Raw genomic sequence first — 13,230 nt, forward strand, 5'->3', positions numbered from 1 at the left:
GGGTAATATTAAAAAATTATAGAATATTTTTTTTTGTTTAACATTATAAAATTTATAGTACTCTCTTTCATATTTTTTTATTGTATTTATTTATTTATATAATAAATATTTTTTATATTATTTTTGTTAGGTTCTGTTTTTCCATGTATACAAAAAAAATTTAAATTGATGTCTCTTTTAGTAATTTTTTATCTAAAAGTGATTTTAAATAGTATAATTCAAACAACATTTATTTTGCTATAATCAATTTTAATACAAATATTATCAAACATAAATCACGTTAATCCAAACTTACTTTTCATCAAAATCAATTTTGTAAAATCAATTTTATGCAAACGTGTGAAATCCAAACACACACTAACACATTGTAGGATTCACTGTCAATTAACATTAGATTATTCTGTAACTAGAATTTTGGACAAAAATTGTGAATAACTAGTTCATTCCTTCTTACAAAACACTTCGAAATCCAAAATCATTCTTAGTCTCCCTAATAGTACAAAGTAAATAGGAAATCTTAAATAATTTTTAAGAAGGCTGAATTAAAATTTGTATTTTATTATCTATTTTTTAATTAAAGTTCTTTATTTTTTTATAAATTTTTTATCATTTTCATCTTCTAATACTTTATTTTAATTTTAGCATTTTATTTTTCTTTCACAAATTGCATGTTTTCTTTTTATTTTTTTAATTTTTTTTTTGTTTACATCATCACTAAAATTGGAATAATGAGACACCAACAAGAAAATGTCCATTTTTTCTTTAAATTAAAATTGTGAAACAAAACTAAAAAATTGTTAACTTATTTACTATTACCATTGAAACAACAAATTTAATAAAACAATCAATATATTTGAATTGATACAATATTTTCTTTAAAATAAATATAATATCTGTTACATCTCTAACATCAAACATGACTCATCCTCTTTCTTCCATTGTTAACTCAAAATAAAATAAAAAAATATCTCATCAAACTGAGTTTGCTTTCTGCCTCAGATAATATTTAAATTTTACAAATAATCTTAAATCAATCAAATTCTACTCAATTTTATTACTTTGGCTAAGTTTGCTTAAGTTTTTTGCTAATGAGTTATAGCTCAAATGACATAATCTCTCCATACTTATCTAATAAATTACGGGTTCAAATCTCTTTATTTTTAGTTAAAAAAAATTTCTTAAACCAATTATTTACACAATTTAAAAATATGCATGGAGATAATGGTGACCTCCCATAATTTAGTATTGTCTTTCTTTTATACTAAATTGTTAGACTCCATTGACTATCATCGACAAACATATAACATAGAATTTCGTATGTACTGAAATTTTTTCTGAAATATTTATGTAATTTTTTTATGCAAATATTTCGTATATGTAAATTCTTTTTAAAGAAAATTTCTTCCATAAATTCTATAAAAAGAAAAAAATCTAAAATCTAAACTCCAATATTAATATATAATTGATACAAAATTATTCTAAATTTGTGTCTTAATATAAACCACTTTATTTTAAAAAAATTTGATTTCAAACATCTATTTAACATTTTTTTATTTTTACTATTTACTCGAGTAAATTTGTTCTTTTAGTTTTTTTCTTTCTTTCTAATCAAGAATTGTAAACTTGTTACTTTTTTTTGCACTGATTGATGTTACTTATTTTGTATTTGGATAACAAAAAAAGATATTTATCATCAAATTTTATGGACTCTACGATTTTTTTGGACATATTGATATTGTTTTATTTCCTTTTTAACCTAAGTCCAAATTTCATAACATAAACCTAACTTTTTTGGGGTTCAAATTCCACTTATACCGTTGCAGTAACATTCCAGTAAATTTTCCTACTTTACTCGGTTTCCACATTAATTAACTATTCTTCTGTTATAATTCTCTTGCCAAGTGTCCAATACTTATTGATCGGTCAACCTCCTAAGTCCTAACCACGCTTTTCCCATGCCACCATAGAATACAAAGCGATACTGCCTTGGTACTTGGCAGATGGCCTCTCTATTGATTAGCTGATTTTTTAATGAAAATAAATTTGGGGCTATTCAGCTTCTGTGCCTCGCTCTACGTCTCTAGTCTCTTTATATGAGTTTCAGTTGTGAAAAGATTAGACGGAAAGAAAGATCATAGAAATGAAGAAAGTCATAGCAGCCACAAGCCGAAAGCGTAAACAAGATCGCTCTCGCGCAAACAAAGAACAAGTTCCTGATGATGAACCTGTATCAGTCAAAGCCTCAGGTAAGAAAGGTTCTTCTACACAAGATAAGTCCTTCAGTTTCTCCCTTTCAGATCCAGACGTCCTTGATTGCCCCATTTGCTTTAATCCTTTCACCACTCCAGTCTATCAGGTATCTTATCCTCTACTTCTCTCTTTATTCCACTGTGAAATGGAAGTTATGATCCAATGACTTTATTTTCATTTCCATTGTGGTTGTAAATCAGTGTGAAAATGGTCATGTTGCTTGCTCTGTTTGCTGCTCGCGCATTCTTGAGAAAAAGTGTGCCTCCTGCTTCTTGCCAATAGGTTCCATTCGTAACAGAGCCTTGGAGAAAGTTCTGGAATCTGTTAAAGTGCCATGCGCTAATGCCGAATACGGTTGCACGGAAACACTCCGTTACAGTGACAAGTCTGGCCACGAATCCCAATGCAACTTTGTCCCATGCTCTTGTCCACACTCAGATTGTGACTTCGTTTCATCATTCTCGGATCTACCCGCCCACTATAGAACTGAGCATGGTTCGTCTGCCAGCGCCGGAGTGAGGTTTTTGTACGATAAGCCTTTCAAGGTCACACTGAATTCTGATGATGACGATGATGACGTCACTATACTTCAAGAAGTGAATGGTGGAAAGTTGTTCATAGTAAAGAATTTTGTGGCGGGTCTTGGAAATGCTGTCAGTGTTTTCTGCATTCAGCCAGAGTTATTGCCTAACTATCGGTGCCAAATTTCGGCCAAGTCAAATGGATGCAGTCTGGTGATGAATTCTTTTACAAAAAACACTCAAAACTCTGCTATGGCGACTATTCTTTCATCAAGGTTTCTGCTCATTCCAACTGATTATTTTGGTGCCGGTCAACCTCGCGCTTTTGAAATTTGCATATTTAGGTCATATGAGTAGAAGATGTTTTAGTGTTACTCAGCCTTTTTATGTTTTTTGTTTATTGCATTGGGAATGAGAAGACTTTGAATGCAGATATTATATCCAATGTATATTATCTAATCAGATAATGAGAACTTATATATATGACTACACTATTTTCAAATAATAGGATACTCTCTCTAGACATATATTGAGTCCAAATATCTAGTATCTAATCTAATAATATAGGAAGCTTATCACCTATTCCATGGTACGAATCTGTAACTTTTTCGGTCCAACTTATTTAATCATTCAGATTTAATATAAAAAATATTGTGAAAAATATGTTGTGAATGTGCAATTTGAGTGGTTTATAGGTGGTTTTTAACTGGTAGTTCCCTTATTCAATTTTTCTCTGATAACATTAACACTTGTAGAAAGATTTTTAAGACTTCTTTATGAGTCCAGTCATAGTTAAATAAATTATGCGAACCAAAACTGCGTATCACCTAATCTTTTTTTAAACGGGTCTTAAAACTTTTACAATATTAGCAATAACATATTGATTCAAGTAAAATATTAATATAAAAGACTGTGAAATCGCGTGAAATTAAAATATACTAATTTAAACATATATATATTTTGCTTCATTTAGTTTTTGTATAATCTCTAAAAATAACGTAATATATAACAATTAGAATAAGACTCTCACAATGGTAAATTTGAACTTAAGATTTCATATGTTTTTTTTTTAATTTTACATTATAAAAGTATTATTAGTATTTTATTTAAAGTCAAATAAAAAATATTTACATATTTGCTTACGTTAATTTGTGTATAATGTAACAAATAATTTTTATATTTAAATATAAAAAGATAACTTTAAATCATGGATATATTTTAGAATTTAACTGATACGTACAAAATTTTATATGTGCATTTAATCACAAATACCACATCATAAAAAATAATTACTATTTTTATTGATCGCGTGAATGGTTATCCAAAAAAATAGATGTTGGTTACACGAATGTGCAAAACATTTTATGCTGTCCGAGTATTAAAAATTAAATTCTATATTTTTTTGGTTTAATTATTTTGTCGATCCTTATAGTTTGAATTTTCAATTAAGTCCATATACTGTTTTTTCTTTTCGATTGAGTCATTATACCATATCAGATTTTATAATTAAGTCATTGTCGTGACAAAAATACTAGAATTAACATAATATTCAGAATGAATATGCCCAATATTTGACTTAAAATTTTATATAATTTAACAAAATATTCTATTAATTTTAACGTTTTTGTTACGGTAAAGACTTAATTACAAAATTAGTATTTTTGTTCATAATGTTATTTTTGTCCATATTGATTTATTTGTATTTTCTAGTGTTTTTATATAATAGATAATATAATTATCTAGTATACTCAATTATAAGTAGATAAATTTATTTTTATTTGTTGGTGTGAATATTTTTTTAAGATAATATTCTATGGTGTAATTTTAAATTTTAAAATTTTTTTAGTTTATGTTTGAAAATAATTAAAGAAAAGAGTTAAGAAAAATGATTGAGAATAAAAATACAAAAAATATAATATAGAAGTATAAATAAACTTTATTAATCATAATATATTAGAATGTATACTAAATAAGTATTTGTTGTTGTGTTAAAGCTAAACATACTTAGAGATACTACAATAAAAAATTAATATTATTGAAAGATAAAATTAAATTAAAATTTATTTTTACGTATTGTTTTTGTCCCTAACGTTTTTGTCATATTTAAGTCCCTAACGTTTTAAAATCGTCTCAATTTTGTCCCGCCGTCAATTCTATTAACGGATCCCTAACGGCAGGACAACATTGAGTCAATTTTGAAACGTTAGGGACTTAAATAGGACGATTGAAACGTTAGGGACAACTTTAAGACTTACCCCAAACGTTAGGGACAAAAACGATACTTTACCCTAAATTTTAAAACTATTGATGATAAATGATACTCATAAATAGATACAAATGTTTTAAATATTAGAATTTATATTTTTTAAATCATTACTAGGTTGAAATTTATTTATTTATTGCTTAAAAAATTATTGATAACTTTTCCAAACAATTAAGCCCGTTATTGAAAGCCAGCAATCCAAGGAGCAGCGAACCTCTTATAACTGCCCATTTATGTCATTTAATGTCTAATTTAGAGGATTTTATAGAGTCTTTTAAAAAGTTGCTAAACGATAAAATTAATATGGAACCTTTTGCTTATTGGAACAGTCATGTTCCATAAAAGTATTTGGAACACCTGATAATTTTCCAATAATAATATAATAGCAAAGTGTGAATAGTTTTGGTTTAACTGTAGCCAGTGGAATTAATTAGTTAAAAAAACAATTTTTTATTATCCTAATTTTTAGAATTTTAAATTTAAAAATAAAAAGAAATTGGTTTATATTATAGTTAGTTTCTTAGACTTTGGTTTAATTTGAATAAATAATTTAATTAAATTTTTTTTAAAAAATAAATAATAAATAATTATATTAAAAATAATTCATATTCCAATAAAAATACTTTTTGCTACGTCATGTCACATGTGATGTGTTTTAAAAAGGGGTGCATATATTTCTTTTTCGAGAAATAGCTAAAATTAGCCATTAAAATCAGCCATCAATATATTTGTGTATAAATATATGTGTGATTTAAGGAAAATGTTATTTATACACTAAAATCAGTTACCAAATATATTTATATATAAATACATGTGTGGTTTAATTTATTTTCAATGTGTATTTATATTCCAACATGTATTTTATACTAATGGCTGATTTTGGTGTACACATAGCATAAGCTGGCAATGGGTAGGGTAGGGTAGGGTTTAGACTCTACCCTAACCCTACCCGCGAATTGAAAACTTTCTTAAAACTCTACCCTATCATATTCGCGGGTTGAGAATCTCTCAACCCTAACTCTACCCGCACCCTAAAATTATCTAAACCCTACCCTACCCGACCTTACCTACAGAAAAATAAAAAATTTTCAAACAAATATAAAATTCAACCATTCCAAATTTCATACATATTAATAAAATAGAAAATAAAAAACTAAGTTCAAATTAAAATTAAAAACAATAAAATCTTAAAGAAATCCAACATAAAATTACAAATAATATGGTCATCAACGAGTTTAGTGATTATTTCAAATATTTATAAGAGGAAGATTGTGAGTTCAACACTCACTTTCTTCACTACATACATAACTTTTACATATATTTTATATAATATATTAGAGGTGCAGGTAGGGTACACCCTAAACCCGTACCCTACCATATCCGCAGGCAAATTCGTATCGTACCCTACCCTACCTAGGGTAGACAACCCTATCCGAACGGGTTTGTTCGGGTTGGGTACCCGTGGGTAGAGTATATATTGCCAGCCCTAACGTAGCATAACCTGTGGTTTAATTTATTTTCAATATGTATTTATATTTCAACATGTATTTTATACTAATGGCTAACTTTGGTAACTGATTTTAGTGTATATATAGCATAATCCTTCCTTTTTATTTTCATTTTTACAATGGATGAATTGAAAAACAACACTGCAACTAGTCTTAACTGAAAGGAGTGAACACCCATTGGGTTTCTACTACCCCGCGAAACCCCTCGTTAGACGTTACTGCATTTACTTTTTTCATTCAGCTTCTTAGCCTCTCTTTCTAGCGACGAGTGTCTATACATGAGTTTGAGTTATGAAGAGAGTAGACAGAATGAGATCATAGAAACGGTGAAAGCACAAGTCTCTAAAGCTACTAATGCAAAAAATAATAACAAACTTGTCACAGTCAAAGCAACAAGTAAGAAAGCTTCTTCTGTTGAAGATAGGTCTTTCAATATCTTCCTTTCAGACCTAGACGTCCTTGATTCCTTAATTTGCTTTGATCGCCTCATCATTCCAGTCTATCAGGTATGCTTCTTTCTCTCTCTCACACCTATTTTAAAACTCATCTGTTCTTGTCTAAATCTTATGCACGTTTTCATGTATCAGTGTAAAAATGGTCATATTGCTTGCTCTGTTTGCTGCCGTCGCATTTTTAACAAGTGTGGCTCATGCTCCTCCTTACTAATTAGTACGAAATATTGCAGAGCCTTGGAGAAAGTATTAGAATCCGTTAAAGTTTCATGTCCCAATGCCAAACACGGTTGCAAGGACACATTGCGTTACAGTGCCAAGTGTGGCCATGAATCCAAATGCAAATTTTGTGCCATGTTCTTGTCCACACACAGATTGCGACTCTGTTTCCTTGTTTTTGGATCTACCTACCTACTTCACAACTGAATATGGTTTCTCTGCCAGCGCCGGAGTGAGATTTTTGTACGATAAACCATTCAATGTGACACTCAAGTCTGAAGATGAAACTATTATATTTCAAGAAGACACTGGTAGCAAGTTGTTCATACTCCACAATCTTGTGATCGATCACGGAAATGCTGTTAATGTTTGTTGATGCATTCAGCCTGATTCAATGCCTAAATATCGGTGCCAAATATCGGCTAAGTCGAATGGATGCAGTCTAGATATGAAGTCTTTTACCAAGAACATTCAGAAGTCTATTATGTTCACTATTCTTTTGTCAAGGTTTATGCTGATTCCATCTTATTATTTTGGTGCTACTAGCTAGTAGGGATGGCAAACGGGTCTAAACTCGTCGGGCCGCCTCGCGTAACTTGCCATAAAAGGTGAGTCGGGGTGAAAAATTGGGGCCGTCAAAGAGCAAAAGCCCACCTAACCTGCAACGCTTAAACCGCGAGCTTTGGCGGGCGGGACGGGTTTTTCCGCTGGACTTAGTTTTTTTTGGTACGGGGTATTTTTGTAGTTTTTTTGGGCCAAAATTCAACTTTCCTCAACGCAACTTACAAGAGTATGAAGATGAAAATTGAAAATTGAGTGTTTTGGATTATGTTTATGTTATTTTGAAGACAATATTTATAATTATGTTTTGGATTATGTTTATTTTGTTTTGGAGAGAATATTTATAATTATGTTTTGGATAAAAATTTAGTTTATAATTATGTTTATTAAATTTTTATAATTACAAAAAATTTAATATTTGTGAATATAAAAAATATAATTTTTTATGTTTTTAGAAAATATAAATTTATTAATATGATTGTGAAATTATATATATTATTTAGTATTTTTTTTTTGGTAAACCAGCGGGGCCTAAGCCCAAGAAAAGAAAAAAAAAATAACTAGTTGGAGGGTTAGTGCCCCTGTTTACATCATTTATAAAGAGATATTTCATCTCTTCAGGTGGACTATCAATGAAATAAAATTCAAATTGTTTTCTTATACTAGCTTTGGCCAAGTGCTCAGCAGAGGCGTTGCCACTTCTATGTGTGTGCATGACTTTGATCTCCCAAAACTTATCCTTCAGTTTTGAATTTCTCTAACTAAGAAGTTGTAATTTTGGCTTTTTCTTCCTTTACTTATTTCTTTGTAAACTTCCAACGAATTAGTATCGATAATTATTCTCCTCATCTCCAAGTCCCATACTATATTGAGGCCATGAAAGATACCCCATAGTTCTGCTTGGAAGGCGTGATAATTTCCCAAATTTGCTATGAATCCTCCTACCCAATCACCTTCATGAGTCTGGATCAATCCACCACAACCTGCCGTCTTCATACTTTTTATTACTGATCCATCTGTATTCAGTTTCACCCATCCAATAGGGAGAGATTTCCATTCAATTTTTGTCTCTGCTATCACTTGTCCTCCTTTTTTCATGTTCAATTTCTTGAAAGCTTTCTTTGACTGATATATGACATTTCTAATGATCAAAACAGCATTTCGAGGTCTATCAAAAGGTGAGGAGTGAACTTCTTGGTTTCTCCATTTCCACAAATACCAACAAGTAATAAAGAATCCGTCTTTCCAAGAAAAAAGAGAAGATTTATCAATATTATTCTCCAGATTTAGCACTATCCAGTTATAGAGATCCGTGCCATAGAAAGTGGCTGTCACTGCTGAATTGATAATCTATTTCCATATGATTGCTATTTTAGGATAGTCTCTCATCACATGAATAATAGTTTCTTACTGGCTCCTGCGACAATTGGGGTTTGTTCCCATGAATTTTGCTTTTCTACTTGCTGTAAGTAATCAACCATGAGCAAGCTGCCATATAAAAATCTTCACTCGTTCTTGTCCCTTCCACTTCCATATGCTGCTCCATCTTATGTCATTATGAGTGTTATTGATCGGGGACAATTTCTTATAGGCCGAGGCAATTGAAAATATACCATTAGGTGTATGATTCTAGCATATCGAATCCGTGCTACTTTCATTGGGAGGAGGGATGGATTTAATTTTATCAATAATTAATGATGAGAGCAAATGACTAAGTTCCCTGAAATTCCAGTTATCATTCTGATTTACATATTTTGAGACAGTTTCATTCTCTTTTTTTCTTGGGATTGGATTGATGACAGCTCTGATTAAGGAATTTTCTTCTTTTACCCACTTGTAATACCAGAACAAGGTGCTTTTGCAGTTTCCAATAATTTTGTGGCAACTGTCTTGTAATTTATCCCATAGTTTTGTCATCTCTTTTCAAAGAGAAAAGTCATTTGTTCTGTAGGATCTTCCAACCTCATCTTCCCTTCCTTTTATATATTTATTGTATATTACTTGTGCCTAGAGAGAGTCCGGTTCAGTCCATAAATTCTAAATCATCTTCATAATGAAAGCATCATTAATAATGTCTAATTTTCTCATTCCAATACCCCCCATTTGTTTTGGCAGACACAAAGTATTCCAGCTCACATGGTGCATTTTTTTCTGGCCTTGTACTTCTCCCAAAATGAAGCTTCTTTGCATCCTCTCTAATTGTTGACAGACCCCTTTAGGTATTCTTAAATGCTGCATGTCAAAGTTTTGAAGTGGACATAGGATAGTCTTTGCAATATTAATTCTTTCCGCTAAGAATAAACATTGAACTTTCCATCCTTTTACTTTACTTTGCATTCTATCAATCACATTCTTGAACTTTTCTTTACCTTTTCTATGGTTTGTTAGTATAGCACCCAAGTACCTTCCCAAGCTTTGTTATTCTTGATAATGGCACAAATCAACGATGGCCTTCTGATTTGCTCTTCCTACATTGTTAGAGAATAAGATACGCTAATTTTCATATCAGACATTCGACAAAACTCTCCCATACATTCCAAGATGGTTTTCTCCTGTTCCTTGCTAGCTTCCCCAAAAACCAAAAGATCGTCAGCAAATAGGAGGTGTGAAATATGTGACCCTTCTCTGCTTATTTTCATCGGTCTCCATTGTTCCATCTCTACCTTCTCCTCTATCATTTGAGAGAGACGGTCCATAACAATAACGAAAAGGTAAGGAGACATGGGGTCTCCTTGTCTTAAGCCTCTGGTTGGGTGAAATTTCTTCGTTTTTCCTCCATTCCAAAGCACATTATACGAGACCGATTGTACACACCCCATGATTAGGCTGGTAAAGGATTCTCCCAGACCAAAGTCAATCAAACACTGTTTAAGAAATCTCCATCTAAGCCTATCATACGCCTTTTCAAAGTCATGTTTAATAGCCATAAAGTCGTGTTTACCTTTTGTCTTCTTCATCACATGTATAAGCTCTTTCGCAATCAATATATTATCATGAATCTTTCTCCCGGGAACAAAACTTGATTGAAAAGAGGCAATTATGTCTGTTAGAGCTGTCTTTAATCTCTCAACTATGATCTTAGAAATACATTTGTAGCTCACATTGCATAGAACAATTGGCCTGAATTGTGTGATATACTCCAGGACTTTCACTTTTAGTATAAGTGTTATAAAAGTAGAGTTAATCCCTTTTATTAGTTTCGCGTCGACCCAACAATCTCTAACCAGCTGCAAAACGCTGTCTTTGATGATTCCCCAGTGCTCTTTGTAGAAAAGAGATGGAAATCCATTTGGTCCCGATGCTTTAAGAGACCCAATGTTGAAGATTGCATCTTGAATCTTCCTCTTCGAAGAGAATTTTATACAAGCTCCTCCCTATCTCATCTTCTAATATGGGGTAATCAAAACTACAATAAAAGCTAGCAGAGCTATAATTTTTTTCAGAGTACAAGGCCCGAAAAAAATCAACTACATGCTTGTCAAACATCTCATAATTCTCTATTCAATCACCTTCTTGATTCTTTAGCTTTAAAATTTTATTTTTTCTCCTTCTGATGACTGTCCTAGTATGGAAATACTTGGTATTACGATCACCATCTACTAGCCATTGGTCTCTTGATTTTTGCATCCACATAGTTTCTTCCTTATCCAGGATATCTTCCAGCTCCTTCCTTAGCTCTCTTTCCAAATCATCTAAGAACGGATTCTTACCATAAGAGGGAACCCTTTGAATTCCACCAAGTCTACTCAAAATCTTTCTTTTTTGTTTTTCGATGTGTCCGAATACCTTGTTGTTCCATATTGCCAGATCCTTCATAAGTAGATTCAGCGCACTATTGAGATGAGTTTGCCCATTTCATTGGTGGGCTTAGCCCGTCAACCCGCCAATCCGCAATTAGATGGAGTGGGTGAAATTTTAGGACTGTCTCATTAGACGGAACGGAACGAATTAATTTGTCAAAGAGCAGACTTCTAATGGAACGGGACGGTCTTCCCTACTTGTCATCCCTAAGTACTAGTGAACCTTACAATCTTAAAATTTGCATATGTAGGTGACCATTTCAGACGTTTATATTTGTAATGCTCTAAGACAATAGTAGTTGAGACCTACTTACTTATTATATAAATTTCTATATATGAGTTATTCTCTTAGAAAGAATAAAAAAAATTATACATGAAAATTTTCACTATAGATAAAGATCTGTACACACTAATATATATTATGTTCTATTGTCACTAATATATATTATGTTCTATTGTCATTTATACTTTTTTTTTTGTTGCTAAGAATAATTTTTTTAGTGTAGTAGTTGATAATGATTCTGTATGTTATGTGACATGACTCTTTTAATTATGTAATAAAAAATAAGAGTTAAATTATTAAATTTGTTAAATTAAAACAACAAACTTACAAATGACAATGTCTATTCATTTTTTTTTCAAAATTTACTTTGAACGTTCTAACAAAGGGTGAACAAAAAAAAACTTCATTTACTTAATTTGTTAAATTATTAAATTTTTTTAATTTAATAAGTTTAATAATTTAATTTTTATTTTTTTATTATATCATAAAAATAAGAGTAAAGTATCGTTTTTGTCCCCAACGTTTGGGGTAAGTCCCAAAGTTATCCCTAACGTTTCAATCATTCTATTTAAGTTCCTAACGTTTCAAAACTGACTCAATGTTGTCCTACCGTTAGGGATCTGTTAACAAAATTGACGGCGGGACAAAATTGAGACGATTTTGAAACGTTAGGGACTTAAATAAGACGAAAACGTTGGGGACAAAAATGATACATAGAAATAAATTTTAATTTTATCTTTCAATAATATCAATTTTTTACTATACATAGTATTCAGTTATTTTTTAATCACATCTAAATAAATTACACTTAATCATATTACTTTTATTTTAAATAAATTAATTTTTTTATAATTTTACTCTTAAAGATTTTTAGTTATCATGAAATGTTTGTATAATGACTAGTATATAAACTTGCAGAAAAAAATAATATATATACAATAAAATATAAATTATACCTTTTGTCTCTAATGTATCAAAATTCTTTAAAATTATAAAAAAATTAATTTATTTAAAATAAAAGTAATATGATTAAGTGTAATTTATTTAGATGTAATTAAAAACTAATTGAATACTATGTACAGTAAAAAAATTAATATTATTGAAAGATAAAATTAAATTAAAATTTATTTTTATGTATCGTTTTTGTCCCTAACGTTTTCGTTCTATTTAAGTTCCTAACATTTTAAAATCGTCTCAATTTTGTCCTGCCGTCAATTCTGTTAACCAATCCCTAAGGGTAGGACAACATTGAGTCAATTTTGAAACGTTAGGGACTTAAATGGGAGGATTGAAACGTTAGGGACAATTTAAAACTTACCCCAAATGTTAGGGACAAAAAAAATATTTTACTCTAAAAATAACCACATCACACA

The 13,230-nt window shown here is 30.5% G+C and overlaps 2 protein-coding genes across 2 annotated transcripts; both read left to right on the top strand.

The window, feature by feature from the left end:
• On the top strand, positions 1,684-3,311 carry LOC107637599 (E3 ubiquitin-protein ligase SINA-like 10). The gene is made up of 2 exons (XM_016340995.2): positions 1,684-2,356; positions 2,451-3,311. The coding sequence occupies exons 1-2, from the start codon at positions 2,141-2,143 to the stop codon at positions 3,126-3,128; spliced, it is 894 nt and encodes a 297-aa protein (XP_016196481.1). The 5' UTR covers positions 1,684-2,140; the 3' UTR covers positions 3,129-3,311.
• Positions 6,821-7,589, top strand: LOC107636087 (E3 ubiquitin-protein ligase SINA-like 10). The gene is made up of 3 exons (XM_016339623.1): positions 6,821-7,048; positions 7,130-7,307; positions 7,369-7,589. Exons 1-3 carry the CDS (start codon positions 6,821-6,823, stop codon positions 7,587-7,589), a joined length of 627 nt encoding a protein of 208 aa, XP_016195109.1.

The sequence above is a fragment of the Arachis ipaensis genome, chromosome B04 (genome assembly GCF_000816755.2).
Source record: "Arachis ipaensis cultivar K30076 chromosome B04, Araip1.1, whole genome shotgun sequence".
Taxonomy (NCBI): Eukaryota; Viridiplantae; Streptophyta; class Magnoliopsida; order Fabales; family Fabaceae; genus Arachis; species Arachis ipaensis.

Bases quoted from the DNA above. Each gene is read 5' to 3' on its own strand.
- LOC107637599 (XM_016340995.2), top strand. From the start codon at position 2,141: ATGAAGAAAGTCATAGCAGCCACAAGCCGAAAGCGTAAACAAGATCGC. The intron at 2,357-2,450 runs GTATCTTATCCT...GTTGTAAATCAG, and splicing joins TCACCACTCCAGTCTATCAG to TGTGAAAATGGTCATGTTGC.
- LOC107636087 (XM_016339623.1), top strand. From the start codon at position 6,821: ATGAGTTTGAGTTATGAAGAGAGTAGACAGAATGAGATCATAGAAACG. The intron at 7,049-7,129 runs GTATGCTTCTTT...TTCATGTATCAG, and splicing joins TCATCATTCCAGTCTATCAG to TGTAAAAATGGTCATATTGC. The intron at 7,308-7,368 runs GTGCCAAGTGTG...GTCCACACACAG, and splicing joins CAAGGACACATTGCGTTACA to ATTGCGACTCTGTTTCCTTG.